The sequence below is a fragment of the Heloderma suspectum genome, chromosome 1, assembly GCF_057233095.1.
Source record: "Heloderma suspectum isolate Gila_16-S chromosome 1, 16-S_ref, whole genome shotgun sequence".
NCBI classification, from domain to species: Eukaryota; Metazoa; Chordata; class Lepidosauria; order Squamata; family Helodermatidae; genus Heloderma; species Heloderma suspectum.
Window position 1 is genome coordinate 278,740,657 of NC_139458.1, and position 18,614 is coordinate 278,759,270.

The following is an 18,614-nucleotide window of genomic DNA, read 5'->3' on the forward strand; positions in this document are numbered from 1 at the left end:
GCTCCCATCTGGGTGTGTTTCCTTTCAACTTCAATGTGGTAGTGTACAGAGGCCAACTGCCAAAACAGTTATCCTTGTTCCATTATTTCTGGCCCTGACTGTATGTTGCATATCTGGGGAGACCTCTGGATATGGAGGAACTATTACCTTGTCTATGGATGGCCCTATTTCTCTGCCCAGCCAATAGCAGAGAACCATCAAATTTGGGAGGCTGTTGCTGCTGATATTGCAGTGAAAAGATGGTGTCCCTCTCTGATCTCACTTCTTGCGGCAAAAAAGTAATTGGAGCAGATGCTAATTAAAGAAATTATTGCACATGTACCTAAGCTGCATAACTGTGATCACAGATTTTTGGCTGTTGTGGTTGCATATTTTGTGTGTTTTCTTGCTGGAGAATACTGAAACTGTGTCTTTGCATAGACTGGAGATGCCAACAGGAGATAAGGGACAATGTTCAAAGAATAGGTCTGCAGATTAATCAACTGTAAATAGACAGCACTTATAAAAAACATAAAAAGTTGACACAGGTAACTAATCTTACATCTCTGAAGGGTATAAAGGCTCTTCCTCAAAAAGCTCAATCTCTTCTTTTTTTCTTACCATAAGAAATGGTAAATCATTCGAATCATCATGGCAATATATATATATATATATATATATATATATATATATATATATATATATATATATATATATATTTAAAGATACGGTTTGTCCAGATGTCTTTGTTCTAGTGCCATTTTAATGGTTCCAGGTGATTCTATTTTAAGCAAATGTTCTCAAGGCCAGGTGATAGCAGTATTGCAGATTGCATTTTTTTCATGTCCACTTGAAATTATGTTACCTGTAAAACTGTAACACAGCAATTGGTTGTGTTTCTGGCCACATGCTGTTTAAAAGTACATATTCCCAAAACTGACAATAGCTTCAGCATGATCCTGAAAAGAATAGTAAGTTGGTAGTAAAGCAAGAATTAAATGGTATGTTCACTTTGAGTCAGTGCCAATTAGAGGTATCTGTAAACCAGAATCTGACTTGCCTCGAATCCACTATAGCACACATCTGCATTTTATCATCTGCACTGTGACAAGTACACATGGTGGTCTGTGAACTTATTAGCTCATCCCTTACATGTTAGGTGGGCTTTAGCATTGATACAACCACTCAGCGATGCTAGCAATATAGTAATAAAGATGCAGGCCTGACTAATGAACAAGGGTAGATATTTCCCATCAGTGGAGGTGTGTGTGTGTGTGTGTGTGTGTGTGAGAGAGAGAGAGAGAGTGAGAGAGAGACTGAAACAGCATTACAGCTCTGCATTCATATATTTTGATGCCCCAGATCCAGTCTATTTGTCCAGAATAATCCAGCTGTACGCACACATTCCATTTGAACACAGAAGTAGTTTTAAAGGAGCCAAGCAAATACGCAAGCACTTGGCACCAAAGCAAAGGCAGCGTTATCATTGCCTTAAATTGAAGCAAAATAATTTGCAGTGTGAACATGCCCCTTCCTTTCTATTAGCGCTGTGGCTAGGTTTCATTATATATGTATTTATTCTTGATGTGTCTGCAGCCAAATATATTGTATAGAAAATGCACACGGACAGCTGGTTCGGGACCTAGATTTTAATCCCAACAAACAGTATTATCTGGCTAGTTGCGGAGACGACTGCAAGGTGAAATTCTGGGACACCAGAAACATCAGTGAGCCAGTGAAGACACTAGAAGAGCATTCCCACTGGTAAAGTGAATTTCTTTGAATGTAGGATTTCTCAGATTGAATCGAATTGTCCTGTTCTCTAAACCACACAAACAAATTCAGCTGGTGCTGCAGATATTTTTTTCTTTTTCTTTTGCAGAATACATATATTTTTATACAGCATGTACATTTTAAAAGGTAGCTAGTGTTTGTTTTCTAGGAAGGTATTGACCATACTGTAAAATAGTTTTTAAATGTTTTTACAGCAGAGATTAACGATTCCCTTTTGTTGAAGATTAATGTAGAAAGCTTGCCGTATAGCCAAGAGATAGAATGTTGTTTAGATTTCATAGATTTTTAGGGCAGCAGCAGGATCTGTGGCGAAATTATTTTAAACCCTGAAGCTACTTCAGCACTAGTATTGAAGATGCAACTTCATAGAAACATCTTTAATTACTGAGAAGATATTAAGCTATTGGAGCAACCAAAAATCTAGAGACATTTTGTATTAACATGATACATAAATTTGAAAACACAGTTAATAGCATTAATCCCCCCTTTGTTTTATGGACTATTTTAACCATTCACAGTAAGAATTTGGGGTAAATTTGGGTTTAATTTCTCAAGTTAATGGAAGTAATTCATGTTTTGCTTTGGGGGTAATGTTTTGTATTCAGAATTTCTGCATGATGTGTAATAAAAAGCAAACACTGCAGGATTAACATCACTTTTTGTCTCCCTTTCCTTCCAACCTATGGGTTGGTCCCGTAAAGAACTGGCCTTACGGAACTAAAAACAAGAGAAAAGTTTAAGGCTGCTGTTAAGGGAGGATGAGTAGGAGAGAGCTTTTTTGTTAATCCCCCACAGACTCAGTCTAGGTTTTGTCTTGAATTAGTTTTGGTGTTTACCTCCAGAGCAAATGTAGTACGTCCATGCAGAAAAAGGTTGATGAGGGCCACTTGTCCTATCCCAGATGGAAAGAATATTGTAACACTATCGTGGTGCTTAGCCAAGCTGTCAGGAAAGGCAGCTGAGGTAAGCCCAGGAAAAGATAATACTCCAGCCCAGAAAAAGGACAATGTAATATTATTTTTCTGGGGTTGGATCCAGATTTAGGGGAATTGACGAAAATCCCCCCTTCTGCCAATGGGGAGCATTCCTTTAGTGGGACCCTGCTCACATATCTGGATCTTACCCATTGAGTTGCATCACTCTTCCCTTTAGGTGGAAAAAATGCAATGGGATTGTGTCTCTTTAATGTTAGTACAGCTGTAATTTTCAGCTTGTTAAAGCTGTGGTACTTTTTTACTCTAGGTAAAAATACTGTGGTGGCAGCAGAAGAGAGAGGGTATTGGAGGGGGACAGCCAGATGTTGTCACTGGTCTGTTTTCCTGAAGAGCACTTGCTGCATGCCCGTAGTGTGCGGGAGAATGGCAAAATGTGCCTCTATCAGACCATTTCCTAAAAATCCACCTACACTTTTCATCCTGTGACAGGAAATTCACATATGCTTTTAATTTGCATTGGGCAGTCTCCAGCCTTTTTATACTGTGAGTGCAACTTGAATTCATGGAGTAAAAATGTTGGATACTGCCTAATGGAGTGGATCCAGACTTGCCTTTCCATGTTCTGAAGGGTTCCTTCCATTTACAGAAGGGACCAAGCTCTGCTGGGATGGGGGAGAAAAATTTGCTGATCTTCCCCTGCAGCCCCCAGTGCCACCTTGCATGGTGTTTCAGAGGTTCCCCAATCCTCTGGAACAGCTGGGGGGGGGGAACCAGGATGGTGGTGGGGAGATGCAGGGGGAAGGAGGACAGTCAAATTGCTTCCTCCAGTGAGTGTCTCATGACTGGAGCTCCACTCACAGATAGTCTGAATCCAACCAATTCTGTGCAGTACCTAGACTTAATTGATCCCAGGCAACTGGTCCATAAGGATTTAGCATTGCACCAATAGAAAGTCACTTGACATTTTGAAATCTCTGTAACATGATCATTTGCAGCCTATAATGGCTCCAGGGCTGATTTTGTGGTTGTGTTGATGTTTTTAGGGTTTGGAATGTCCGTTACAATCATTCCCATGACCAGTTAGTGCTGACTGGCAGCAGTGACAGCAGAGTCATTCTTTCCAATATGGTATCCATTTCTTCTGAACCGTTTGGGCACTTGGTAGATGATGATGAACTTAGTGACCAGGAAGACCATCCTCAAGAGGACAAGTAAGAAACTTGTTTGTTTGTAATTAGCTTCCAAAGTATTTTGTGTGAGTTCCAGTTGTAGCTTAGTTAACCAGGTGCTCTCTATTGACTTTACGGTTTTTGTATATACACCTTATAGGTAAGTAACTCAACTTACTTGAATTTATTATACCTTCTAAGGCTGTGGAACTGGCACTTCTCATAATTTTAATGATTGCTCTTTTACTTCACATATACTGAAGTCACATGGTTTCACTGACTTGGATCCAAATCTCATGGAAGTCAAAAGGAGGCCATTGACTTCCATGGGGTGCACATTGCACCAGAGGTGGAAAGTTTTTCATTTCCCATATAACATAATGGTATGTCCTGGATGGCCTTTGTGGATGGAAATACAAATTAGATTTTTATACCACTGAAATCCTGATGGTCTCTTGAAAAATTGCCACCAAAATATATCAGTTATCATCCAAAGATTCCTGTACTTGCACCAAAATACTTTGTCATGCATACTGGAGCTTCTGATACTTCCTTTTGCACTCCTTTGAGGACTCTCTGAACTATTAGGAACAGCTTTTCATCTGGCCTGGGGGCTAGGATTGGAATTGGAAAAGAGCCTAGTGTGCCTATGGAAGTTCTCTTTGTAGTCCTTTGGACTCCATCCATTAACTCTCTAATACAGAGAGCCTCCAGATGTTGTTGGAGTACAATGACCATAATCCCTGACCATTTGCCATGCTGATGGGAGTTGAAATCAAAAGCATCTGGAGGGCACCAGGTTGGGGAAGGCTGTTCTAAGCTATGTGTTGAGTAGCATTCATGGAATTGGGAGGAGACTATGCCTCTTCTCAAACCAGTTTGATTGTGTGAACTTTTTATAATATGGGAAATTGTTTTTCATCTTTGTGAAATCTAAAATCGGGGGGGGGTGTTGAAATGCATTTCTTCTTTCCTGTTCCCTAGTGGGTATGGCAAAGAAATGTTCTCCTCTTCTTTCCTGTAAGCTTTTAAATAACTATGATCTACTACAACATCCACTCCCATTACTTGTTCTCTCTCTAAACTTGCCCAGTTCCTTTAGCCTTTCCTCATATACCTTGTCTTCCTTAGACCCTTTATAATTCTTATAACTTTTCTCTAAATCCTTTCCAAATTGTCAACAACCTTTTTGAGTTGCCATTCTATTCTGAACTACAGTACTTCAAATGATGTTTTACTAGTGCTGAGTAGGGGAGTATTACCTGTACTTCGGTCTTGGGAAACAATGCTTCTAACATAGAAAGGAAAATAAAATGGCATTGGCTTTTTGTGCTGCAGCATCACAACGCAACATGTTCACTCCATTATCCACTGCAAGCAGTCTTTCTTGGAACTGCCACTGCTTAGGCATCTTTTCCTCTTGTGCTCATGTACATCTTTGCTATTGTGACATTTAACATCTTTTCATATTGAATACCTTATTATATTGCCATTCCAGCTACTTGGCCATTTGAGACAGTTTTGATTTTTTTAAAGACTATCCTCTAGGGCATTTACAGCTCCTCTCCCTCATTTTGGGCTCGCTCCACACCACATATGTAGTACGTAGCATGTGACATGGAGCACACATGCATCTGCCCGCACCATTTCAGTGAATGAGATACAAGAGCACACATGTATGAGCCCTGTCACATGGGCTGTGTGTGAAGAAAGGTCAGGGCAAGCTGAAGTCATGCTTGGGAGCCTCACTGCCAGGGCTGGCCTCAGAATCTGGTATCATTTGCCCAGGGCCCCCATCAAACCTGGAGCCAGCCCTTCGTACAGAACGTAGTATGTCTGTGAACCAATCTATAGAGTCTACATAGTTCTGGTATCCATTGTGCCCATAATGAACCTAGAATGCAGCCAGCAATGTAAGAATCAAGGAATACTTCACTTAAAGCAGTCATGTGAAGACTGCTTAAAAACTACATCCACATAGCAGCTGTTTTTTTTGTGGATCCATTCATGCATCCACAACAAAACATTTTCTTTGATTTGTGGGAATACGGAGAAACAACTTGGTTAGTCCACATGGTAAGTCTCTGTACACAAATGGCTTGATGTATGGAGAGCGATCATATGGATGCAGTTGTAGGTGGGCTTCACAGAGTATGTGTGAGGTGGATCTTAGCCACAGAACTGTATGCTGTAGCTACATGTTTTGACTTAGTGCTCAGTTCAGCCATATCAAAGTTCCCCTGCAGCTGCCCAGCACTGAAACTTTTGTCACATGAATACTCATTTGTTAAACGTAGATCCCACCTTTTTACCAAATGATGCTCAAGGCAGCTAATAACAGTAAAATATAAAGTAAAATACATGGTATTAAAAACATAGAAATAAGGCAGGTAAAAACATACCTGCAAATAAATAAATAAATCAGCTTATGAGGCCAAAGGTCTGGCTTGAATAAAAATGTCTTATTCCCTGGAACTGCCAAATTCTGAACTATCAACAACCCTTCATCTGCGAAAAAAATCATAGCAAGCAAGAAGGAATGTTGTTTCTCATGGAATATAGAACTGTAAACATACCTTTACCTTTTGATTCTAATTTGACATCAGGGTTTGCACAAACTGTATTTTCTTCAATTCAGACAAAATGGGAAAGTATGTCTGTTACAATACATGAATGAAGCTTCACATTTCTTCCCTTTATGCACAAAGGAGGAGGGGAAAGAAAGGGAAGCATGCAATCCCAAGGCTCCCCGGAATTCATTCTCACAACAGCAAATCATGGTTTATGGTTATGTTTGAATGTTACCAGTGCTGACACTGGAGGAAATACATATACACCATTAATCCTCAGCTGGTCTGTCAAAGCCTTAGATATTTTTCTTTTTTCTGGGATAGGAGAGTTCAAAGAGATTTTTGATAATTTGCTTTTCCATCATTACATTGGTCCACTTCCCAGACGTGTTCACCTTTCAAAACTTTAGAATCCTTTAAGAAGGAAGATTATTTGGATCACAAAAGTACTTGTCACAGAGTTATTTATTTATTTATTTATTTCATTTCTATACCGCCCAATAGCCGAAGCTCTCTGGGCGGTTCACAAAAACTAAAACCAAACAACACACAATAAAACAATTTAAAATATATAGAACATTAAAACCACAATATAACAATACAACCACAATAAAACCTAGCAGCAGTACAGGAGTTTAAAATACAGATTTAAAACAGCAAAGATAAAAATTTAGAAAGCTAAAATGCCTGGGAAAATAAAAAGGTCTTCACCTGGCGCCGAAAGGAGTACAATGTAGGCGCCAGGCGAACCTCACTAGGGAGCTCATTCCAGAGCCGGGGTGCCACAGCAGAAAAAGCCCTCCTCCTAGTAGCCACCCACCTCACTTCCTTTGGCAGGGGCTCACAGAGAAGGGCTGCTGCTGATGATCTTAAGGTCCGGGCAGGCACATATGGGAGGAAGCGATCCTTCAGGTAACCTGGCCCCAAGCCGTTAAGGGCTTTGAATGTTAACACCAGCACTTTGAATCGGGCCCGGAAATGGACTGGCAGCCAGTGCAGCTGGAAAAGTACTGGCGTAATATGAGCTCGCAGGCCAGTCCCTGTTAACAATCTTGCTGCCCTATTTTGGACCAGCTGAAGTTTCCGGACCGTTTTCAAAGGCAGCCCCACGTATAACGCATTGCAGTAATCCAGACGAGAAGTTATCAGAGCATGGATAACTGTAGCTAGGCTATCTCTGTCCAGATAAGGGCGTAGTTGGTATACCAGCCTAAGCTGATAAAAAGTGCTCCGTGCCACTGAGTTCACCTGTGCCTCAAGTGACAGTTCTGGATCCAAGAGCACCCCCAAACTACGAACCTGATCCTTTAGGGGGAGTGCAACCCCCTCCAGAACAGGTTGAATATCACCTAGCCGGGCAGACGAACCACCCACTAACAGTACCTCCGTCTTGTCTGGATTGAGTTGCAGTTTATTAGCCCTCATCCAGTCCATTACCATGCCCAGGCACTGGTTCAGAACAGCCACATGTAATGAAATACATGTGAGGACCCAAGTATAGAGATCTAAAATTTCTGGAAATGTTGAAGCCACAGAGAAAAGCCATCCTCTCCTCCCCCCCCCCCCCCCCGGGACAGGGGTGGGGTGGTTTGGAAAAAATGGAAATCTGGAGAGAAAATGAAAAATATACAGTACTCTCTTTTTAGCATTCTTTACAGATCTAAAGTCACTTTGTTACTTTAGGAACATAAATGTATTGTTTAAAACTAGGTTTATAATAAAATTATCATTAAAATCATTTAACAATAAACTCAGTAAATGTGTTGTTTGAATAAATAAATTTTGAACTTAATATACCAAGCATGATGATTTCATGAGCAAACCAAGTTGTACATAATGCATCTTAGATTCCTATTTTATGGCTGACCAGAGGAAACTTCAGCAAGTAATCCCTGAAAGATCTGAGTCATAAGATTTAGAAGCCATAAGAAGCATGAGGAGCTGGAGGCAGAGAAAGACTGGTATATAGCATCTCTTTCTGCTTGTGAGGAATTAGTGGGGAAATCTTATCTAAAGGAAAAGCTACTGAGAGTTTATTTAGCTGGGAAGACTCTCTTCTATATTAGGAATGTTAACCAAATGTATTTAATTTAAATATCTTTAAGAAATCTGAAGATAATTATTTGAAGAATGACATTGACCCTATTCAGATGCACATTGGGACAGGGTGGTTAGTGCTAACCACTGCGAGAGCCCCTGCCATACGTGCAGCTAACCGTGGCTCACAGCATGCTTAGCCTAACCCCTCTCTAACCATCCTCCTTCCTGCAGTCCTCCTCACGCATCCCAGTGGCCTCAGCGGCTCACACAGATATTACAGGGGCGGGGCTGCTGATGGCAGCCATTTTCTTCCTCCTTTATGATTCTGTTGCAAAAATAAGTAAAAAATAAATAAGAAGGTTGAAACATTGTGCAAAAATCGCCATATTGCTAAAATGTGCATTTGTGCATATGCACACTGGTCAAAATCTCCATATATTGCAAAAGCACTCATCCCATATATCGCTCAAATGTGCGTGTGCACAAAATTGCTATATCAATATAGTGATTATGCTCAAAGCACGTTTTAGTGCTATACAGGGATAATGCACATTTTAGCAACACATGGGGATAATGTCAATTTTAGCGCTATACGGAAATAAGGCATGTTTTAGCAATATGTGGCAATTTTGCGGAAATGCGCGTTTTGTCGCAAGGGTGATTTTTGCACAATTTTTCAGTGTTTTTAATTTTTCTGAACTTAGTTTTGTAACGGAATCAGAAGAAGGAAGAAAATGGCCACTATCAGCAGCCCTGCTCCTTTAATGGCCATTTTTGGCTGCTCTTGCCACGGAGCTCTATGGAAGTGCTCTGTTAACCACGGGGCCTGTTCAGGCATCACGCTAAGCCGTGGTTAGTGCCGTTAAGCATCTTGCAGCAAGTGGTTAGTGAGCATGGTTTGTGTGTGGTTAATAAACCACCATGGTTGGGTCTGATCCCCATTCAGACATCATGCTAAGCCACCATGGTTAGCTCAAAAACGCTAACCATCATGGCTTAGCATGATGTCTGAACAGGCTCATTTTATTCCATTTTGTAAATAAGGTTGTCTCTAGTGGTGGTATTAATCCCATCACTATACCACCAGACTACTGAGTTTCTTCTAAGTGTGGAGGGTTCACTTTGGTGGCTGCAGTTACAGGTTTTATAGCTGAAGCAGCATTTCCTAACAGTGAGGTATATTTGGGAACTTTTTAAAAAAACTGGGGCAGTGAGGCAGAGGCTACACATAGGAGTGTTATCATACCGTTATCATAACTATTGGTCCACATGACACCAATGGGCACCAATAATTATGATAACGGTATGATAATGGTGTAACTGCTTTGTGTAGATTCAGCCTGAGTTCCATAGACCCAAAGTGTAAAAAAACAGAACAAAAACCCCAAATGTGGGATAATCCACACATTACTCTGACACATATGGTTATAGTGGTGAGATAACCTACAGAGTTTCCCACACCTGAGTGTTTTAGAACTACATTCATTGACTGCTTCAGCATTTAACCAGAACAACCCCAGAAACACAGGCCTTTATAGAAAAAAACAAACTGTCAAGAATGTAGATGTTCTGAACATATCACAGGTGACTCTAGTCACATGTTGGGAAACTGAACATGACTTGGTATATCCCTAAATGTCTGTCTGTAAAAGATGTATTAGATCAATAACCTTAGTAAGAATGGAAGAAATAACTGTGTTGGGAATCTTACCCAGAGGATTAAAAAACATTTCTTCTCAGGGCTTCAAAATTTCCAGAAATTTTATATCTCTAGAATTACATCATGTAATTTTTAGAAATCATTTTGGGGGAGTAAAGGCCAGGTAGCAATTTTGAACTCATTGTCTTAAACATTTTATTCACCATTCTAAAAGACAGTATTTCATAATCCAAACATTTTCAATTTGTTGGGAAAAAAACAAAATAATTTCCATTTTTTAAAAAACAAAATGGAACACCCCCCCCCCCATTTTCCATTTTTTTCTTCACCTATCTACCCAGGTGACACTCAAGAGTATTTTCTGTTAATCACTCCTAATCGCAAGCTCAGTGGTGAGTTCTGACAGGATTGTAGCCAAAATGGAGCCGCTAAGAAACAAAAGGGAATTATCAGTGTGCTCAGGAGGACTCCAAGGTTTGCAGAAGTCCAAAAAAAAAACTGGTTGCGGGGAACCTGATGGAGGGGGGCACATCCTAAAACAGCTCAATTATGACTGAGCATGTTTACTGCCCACAGAATGCTGAGTGTCTCTTGGGGAGGAGGCAAAGTGGAGGAGAGTATCCCGGAAGAGGCCATAGCTGGCTGGAACCCTTAATGGTAGCACTCTACCGTGCAACATTTCATTGTAGGTCCCCACTTGTGTTGTCTGAAAGAAAAAAAGGTATTTCCAGACTTTAACCCAAGAAAAGATTAAAATGAAAGCATCAGCATATAGTAAAATATATTTTAGTGCCGAGATTAAAAGCTTAGCACCGGAATCTGAATCAGCATGTCTTTAATTTGAATATTTTGATCATATTGTTAGGAATCTTTTAAAATTTCTTTTAATTTCTTCAGAAGTTAGGAGATTATTCTTTGGGTTGATGTCAAAAGACTTTGTTTGTTCTAGCTTTTTGGAGTTACATGGGCATTCTGAATAGGAAGGAAACTCTTGCTAAATTATCCGGTTAAAATAATGGCTCTACAAATGCAAGAGACATATGTGCAATTCTATAGTGTAGCCAAGCTGCCAGATTATAGTCACTTTCTAGGCAACACAAAAAAGTATTTTAGTACCTTTCTAGTACTGATAAGAGCATTTATTGTTTTGCATTTTATCCTTGTAACAATTCTGTGAGGGGAGGTTAGGCAGAGCGAGAATATGGCTGTGACTGACCCAAGATCACCCAGTGAGTTTCATGGCTGAGAAAGGGTTTGAACCAGCTCTTCTCAGTACAGTTCTTAATTCACTCTGCCATAATGGCTCTCCATACCAACACACTAGCATTTTATATATTCACATGACTAATGTTAACTATGGCTAAGTCTCTCTCCCAATTGAAACAATTATCTGGTTTAAACTACTGGCTGTCAAGGGAGGAGTACTGCTGTCCTTACCAGAAACCAGAAGGAGATGGCAGTGAAGGCAGGAGGTGTGTCAGTCAGCATCTTGCCAGTGCATGGTTGCTGCCTGGCTCGTAGAAGTCGTTGACATCAGCAGCCTATATAGGGGGCAGCTACCCAGTTGGCAACTGTACACTTGGACAATACTGACTGAGACGCCTCCCGCATTTGCTGCTATATCTTGTAGGTTTCTGGTAACAACAGGCATTCCCCTTCCTCCACAGTTTCCCACAGTAGCAGCCAGTAGTTCTTAGTAGTGAACTGCTTCATCAACTGCTGCTGTAATCTGGGCTTTGCTCGGGCATAGCTCTTAAACATCATCTGAATTGAGCATGAAATGCAGCTCTTTTTCTGCAGTAAAGATTAAATTGCAATCAAGAGACTGAATTGCAATCAAGGAATCTGAACAGGAACATTTAAAAAACGTTCCTGTTCAGGCTCATGGATATCTTGGAAGGTTTTTTTATAGAAAAATTATATCCTGCCCTTCTCATGATTACAGACTATTCTGAACAGCTAACAGCAAGTAAAAACAACCATACAATTCATTCATTTTCTCTTTCTCTTTCTCTCTCTCTCTCTCTCTCACGGAGGGAGGGAGGCAAGTGCAGCAGATAAAACAGGCAGCAGATAAAAACACATCTATCAGATAAAACAAATGCCTGCCTAAACAGGAAGCTTTTTGCCATCCTGCAAAACACCATAACAAAGGGGGCCAACTGAGCCTCCTGGGACAGAGTGTTTCACAATTTAGGTTCAGTTCAGATTTGATGCCAGGCTTTTTTAATCGTTCATGAACTAGTTCAGCCATTCTTTTTAATATACACTGATGTTACCAGCTCTTTGAGTAGCATTGTAACACCTATAAAATAGATATGATAAATATTTAACTTGAATATTTTAATATGTTATTTGCATGTAGTCATACCACATTCTTCAGGACCCTGTCCATCATTTTTCGTCCATTGAGAGGACAGGATGAATGTCAGTCCTCACATATTCTTTCTACATCGACTTGTATAGCAGGAACAGCAAACACAATTTATTCATTTCAAGATTATTAAAAAAAATCCTCTTCTAGCAGTGAAAATAGCAAGCAAGCATAATAATATTATAGAAATCTCTGGCATGGGCTCATACAGTGCACAGAATACATTGCTGGTCACTCATCTAAAAACAAAATTGAGAAAACTGAAGAACATATAGAAAGACAATGACCCAGATCACGCAGTCACAACAACTTAAAAAAGCCACAGTGGCTTGTTTAAGCTGTGGCGTGTGCTGGGAGCCATTTGCCTGATTACCTGCCCAGCCACAGCATGTCATGTCATCTGAACCCAGGTGGCATGGCTTATTGGAGGTGGAAACAACCCTCAAATAACCCGTGTCCTGTTTAAACTGCGGTGATTGTGCAAACCAGGCCAATTTAAATTATCAAGGGCTCAGTGCGTAGTCTTTTAGAGAAATGCTAAACAGTTTCTTATTTTGAGGGGTGGGATGGAGGAAAAAAAAGTAGGTTGGGATATGACAAGAAAAAAAGCTCACTTTTTGGCTGGTTTTATTAAAACACATAGCAAATTAATAGCAGAATATATATAATCCCACCTGGGTGGTTCTAGACTGATGGCTTGTACCACTACCAATCAAAAGACATTGTACTGCTATTCCATATTTCCCTCATTAATAGACTTTTTGTGGTAAGAAAAAAGATGGAGAAGTAGAGGCAAAACACAGGAGGATTGCAAATGGAAGATGAAAACGTCATCTAGACCTGCCCCCACTCCATAAATGAGGCAGGATGATTGCATAATAAAAGCTTTGTCTGGAAACACTGTCTGAGTTGGTAGTAAATTATCTGGATTATCTGATTATGTTCTGGTTATCGCTGAACACCAAGGGTGGGCAAATTCCAGGGGCTGGGGGCAGCATTGCCCCCCTGGACTCCGCCGGGTACCACCCCGCATTCTTTTGCTTTAAATAGCCCCTTTTTGCCACTGCTGCCAATGGCAAATTGCTGCTTTTGGCTTTTGAAAAGAGGCTATTTTTCTTGGGTGCCACCAGTAAGCCACCAAATTTCAGCAGCAAATTTGGTGGTGAAGCTGGGACAGTGGGGGCCACAAAGCTAGAGGACCCACATCCAGCCTGGGGGCTGCATGTTCTGTAGACACACACACACACACACCAATTGATTGACAGAGATACATAAAATTACAGATGTTTGGATGTGAGTGGATAGAAATATTTCTTCCCCCTGGCCCTATCAATATTAGATCTCAGGGACACCAGTTGAAGTTTCTTGAAAATAAGTTTCAGGTCTGACCAAAGGAAGAAGAACTTCATATAATCTTAATATGTTTCTTATGATTGACTGTTAGTCTTATTGGGAGTCATCATGGATGAAAACTCAAGGTAAAAATACTTTAAATATTTGACCAGTGCCATAAATGGCTTTAATAAAGAAGAAAATAATTAGACAAAGCCTTTGATAATTCCATCCTCCAATGAACATTAGCCATGATGTCTAAAGGGTAGCTTGATTTTCTGAGGAGGTATGTTTACTTAGGGATACACTATCTCTAAATTCAGAGATTCCGTTAACTATCATAGCTAATAGCCTTTGTAAAAGCAGCCCTCCATGATTTTGCCTAATCTTTTTTAATGGGGACACAAGAGCAGAACTGGCTTTTGCTTTCATATGCTGCTTGTGTGCAGAGGTATCTGGATGTCTTCTGATGGTAACAGAATGCCTTACTTAATGGACCTTGGTGTGATTGAACGCAGTTTAACAAGACTATGCTACTTGTCATTAAAATTGGTGTCCTTGGCAGAGGACTGGAAGGTAGTTCATATAGCACCACTTTTTATTGGCGGGGAGGGGGATCTAGTAAATGATAGGCCTGCTAGCTTGCCCTGGATAAATTGGTAGAATTATTAAAATTATTAAACATAATACGAGAAAAACAAGCCTTTCTGAAAGAATCAGCTTAGCTACTAGTCCACCAAGCACTTGCTGGTAGATGTCTGCCCTACATCTTCCACCATGAAAGCAGATACAAAGAATTCATTCAGTTTTCTGCAATCTCCTTGTCTCCATTTAGTATTCCCTTCACTTCCTTCTTATCTAACAGTCTAACCACTTCCCTAGCCAATTTCTTCTGTATTTAAATATTTGTTAAGTGTTCATAGAATCATAGAATAGTAGGGTTGGAAGGGGCCTACAAGGCCATCGAGTCCAACCCCCTGCTCAATGCAGGAATCCAAGTCAGAGCATCCCTGACAGATGGCTGTCCAGCCTCGTCTTGAATGCCTCCACCACCTCCCTCGGTAATTGGTTCCATTGTTGTATTGCTCTAACAGTCAGGACGTTTTTCCTAATGTTCAGCCGGAATCTGGTTTCCTGTCACTTGAGCCCATTATTCCGTGTCCTGCACTCTGTGATGATGGAGAAGAGATCCTGGCCTTCCTCTCTGTGACAACCTTTCAAGTACTTGAAGAGTGCTATCATATCTCCCCTCAGTCTTCTCTTCTCAAGATTAAACATGCCCAGTTCCTTCAGTCTCTCTTCATAGGGCTTTGTTTCCAGTCCCCTGATCATCTTTGTTGCCCTCCTCTGAACCCTCTCCAGTTTGTCTGCATCCTTCTCAAAATGTGGTGCCCGGAACTGGACACAGTACTCCAGATGAGGCCTAACCAGTGCTGAGTAGAGGGGAACTAGTACTTCCCAGGATTTGGAAGCTATGCTTCTATTAATGCAGCCCAAAACAGCATTTGCCTTTTTTGCAGCCTCATTACATTGTTGGCTCATATTCAGCTTGTGACCAACAACAATTCCAAGATCCTTCTCGCTTGTAGTGTTGAGCTACGTATCGCCCATCTTGTAACTGTGCATTTGGTTTCTTTTTCCTAGGTGCAGAACGTGGCATTTATCCCTATTAAATGTCATTCTGTTGTTTTCTGTCCAGTGCTCCAGGCTATCAAGATCACTTTGAATTTTGTTTCTGTCTTCCAGTGTATTAGCTATCCTGCCCAATTTGGTGTCATCTGCAAATTTGATCAGCGTTCCCTGCACCTCCTCCTCCAAGTCATTAATAAAAATGTTGAAGAGCACTGGGCCCAGGACCGAGCCCTGCGGTACCCCACTCGTTACCTCTCTCCAGTTGGAGAAGGTCCCATTGATAAGCACACTTTGAGTCTGATTGTGTAGCCAACTGTGGATCCACCGGGTCATTGTTTCATCTAGCCCACTTTGAGCTAGTTTGCTCATCAGGATATCATGGGGCACTTTGTCGAAAGCTTTGCTGAAGTCAAGGTATATTATGTCTACAGCATTCCCACAGTCCACAAGGGAGGTTACTTGATCCAAAAATGAGATCAGATTCATCTGGCAGGATTTGTTCTTGACAAATCCATGTTGGCTTCGAGTAATCACTGTGTTGTTTTCAAGGTGCTTGCAGATGGCTTGCTTTATCATCTGCTCCAGAATTTTCCCAGGGATTGATGTCAGACTGACTGGTCTGTAGTTCCCAGGTTCCTCCTTTTTACCCTTTTTGAAGATAGGGACAACGTTAGCCCTCCTCCAGTCATCTGGCACTTCCCCCGTCCTCCATGATTTCTCAAAGAGAATAGACAGCGGTTCTGAGAGTTCTTCTGCCAGTTCCTTTATTACTGTAGGATGCAGTTCATCTGGCCCTGGAGATTTGAACTCATTCAAAGTAATTAGGTGTTCCTTGACCATCCATCTCAAGCTGCAATCCTGCCCCTTCAGCCTCTACTTCGCCTCTTAATGTTTTTAGCAATATATTCCTCGAATTCTTCTTTATCTTCTTTTTGCAACCTTTATTGTCTCCTTTCATTTCAAATTCATCTTTATCTTCTTTTTGCAACCCTTACTGTCTGCTTTCATTTCTTTTGCAAAATTTGTGTTCTTTTTTTTGTTCTCATAGGAACATAGGGAGCTGACTTATACGGAGTCAGACCCTTGGTCCATCTAGCCCAGTATTGTTGACACTTACTGGCAGTGACTCTCCAGGGTTTCAGGCAGGAGTTTTTCCTCCCCTACCTGGAGATGCCAGGTATTGAACCTGGGACCTTCTGCATTTGAGGCATGTGCTCTACCACTGAGCTGCCTACCTCACTGGAGCAAGACTTCCACTTCCTGAAGGAAGCCTCCTTGTTTCAGATAGTTTCCTTGACTGTTAATGACGCTGGCATCCTCTTGGACCTGGTTATACCTTCCCTGTGGTATGCATTCTAGCAGAATAATCGCCAAGTGCTCTGGAGAGATTTGACCCTCTTAACTTTCCCTTTAATTTCTTTTTTACCAGTCCCCTCATTTTTGAGACGTTTCCTCTTTTGAAGTCAAATGTGCTAGACTTTCCTGGCATTTGTCTTGTATATATGTTGAATCTGATGGTGCTATGGTCACTATTTCCAGTTGGTTCAACAACATTATGTTCTCACATGATATCCTGGGTGCTAATTAGGATTTAATCCAGGGTTGCTGACCTGCTGGTTGGTTCCATGACAACTGTTCTAGGGCATAGTTGTTTTGGGTATCTGAAATTTTACTTTTTTGTTGTAAGTGGAATGTGTATTTACCCAGTCTATGTGAGGGTGTCAGGGTTCCCCTTATGGACCCCCTGAGCAACTCCTTAAGAATCTCTTGCCTCCTTAAGAGTCCTACCTTCCTTCTTTTTTACTTCCCCTTTCCAATAACATGAGGTTTAGCCTGTAGACGTGTCGTGACTGACACTAGACACAGGGTTTAACCACAACAGTTTACTGGTAAATTAAAGCAAGCCATTTACAACTAAAGGTATTTACACAATAGAGCTGATACAAAAGGCATTTCGAGAAAATAAAAGTTGCAAAATGCAAGTTCCTTTACCCTAGCTGTACTTAAACTTCTCTAGGCTGCTTCTTCCTGCTTCCTCTTCAGGCTCTGGTCTCCCTGGCTGTGCTTTTACTGGCTCTCTCACTCTTTCTATATACCCTCCTTCCTCAAAGCGGAAAGTACTGCTTCAAACCTGAAGAAATGAAACTTAACTGGGGAAATGAAACTACTCTTAGGGATACCCCCTCCCAACAAAACCTCAAGGCCTCTAAGCCTGAACTCTTCCCCCTTTGCCTCTGTAGGCCTCACATCTTCACAGAAGGTAATTAAAGTCACCCAGTAGTATCACACTGTTTCCTTTACATGCCTCCCTCATTTTTCTATCTCAAACCTACTAAATTGCTTTTGGGGCCTCATGAGGCTCTAAGTTAGGGTTACCCAGGTAAGCTAATTGGCAGTGGAGTATGGACGAACAAAAGAGACGTGCATATTCAGTTTAGGGAACACACTGCCAGTGATTGCCACTGCCTACCAATGGCTATTAGCCATGGTAGCTAAACAGGCCTCTCTCCCCACTTCCCCTGACTGCTCATTGGAAGGACAGATACTGAAGCTGAAGCTCAAATATTTTGGCCACCAAATGCAAAGAGAAAAGTCACTGGAAAAGACCCTGATGCTGGGAAGGATTGAAGGCAAAAGGAGAAGGGGACGGCAGAGGATGAGATGGCCAGATAGCATCACTGATGCAATGAATATGAACTTGAGCACAGTCCGGGAGAGAGAGGAGGATAGGAAGGCCTGGCGTGCCATGGTCCATGGGGTCACGAAGAGTCGGACATGACTTAACGACTGAACAACAACAATGCTTTGAATAATCTCTTGGGGAGTGAACAGCAGAGGAGGGCTGTGGCCTTTATACCCTGCTTGGTGGCCAGCATTTGCCTTAAGGAGAATACTTGATTAGGCATTTGTAATGTCACTTGGCCTCATCCAGCAATGCTCTTGAATTCTTCTTGGAAGACAAATGCAAAAATATGCCCAACAAATTCAGGTTTTGAAGACATCTTGGTATGTTGCTCTGAGTGAAATGAATAGTGGAACTGAGATATTAAATAAAGGTAGGAAGGACTGATCCAGCATGCATCAGGATAATTGTTAAGTAACTGCATGGGTGGTGTCAGGAGCGCCCTA

General features: G+C 41.2%; 1 protein-coding gene across 9 annotated transcripts in view; it reads left to right on the plus strand.

The window, feature by feature from the left end:
- EIPR1 (EARP complex and GARP complex interacting protein 1) overlaps nt 1-18,614 on the plus strand; it is a 219,873-nt gene that overhangs the window by 73,937 nt on the left and 127,322 nt on the right. For all 9 annotated transcript variants that reach the window (XR_014786564.1, XR_014786562.1, XR_014786563.1 and 6 more), the window contains 2 exons: nt 1,576-1,743; nt 3,752-3,919. Coding sequence is in view for 5 of the 9 variants with exons in the window: in XM_084826724.1 (XP_084682850.1) it covers nt 1,576-1,743; nt 3,752-3,919 (336 nt within the window). In the remaining 4 variants the exon portion in view is untranslated. The remainder of the gene's footprint in view (nt 1-1,575; nt 1,744-3,751; nt 3,920-18,614) is intronic.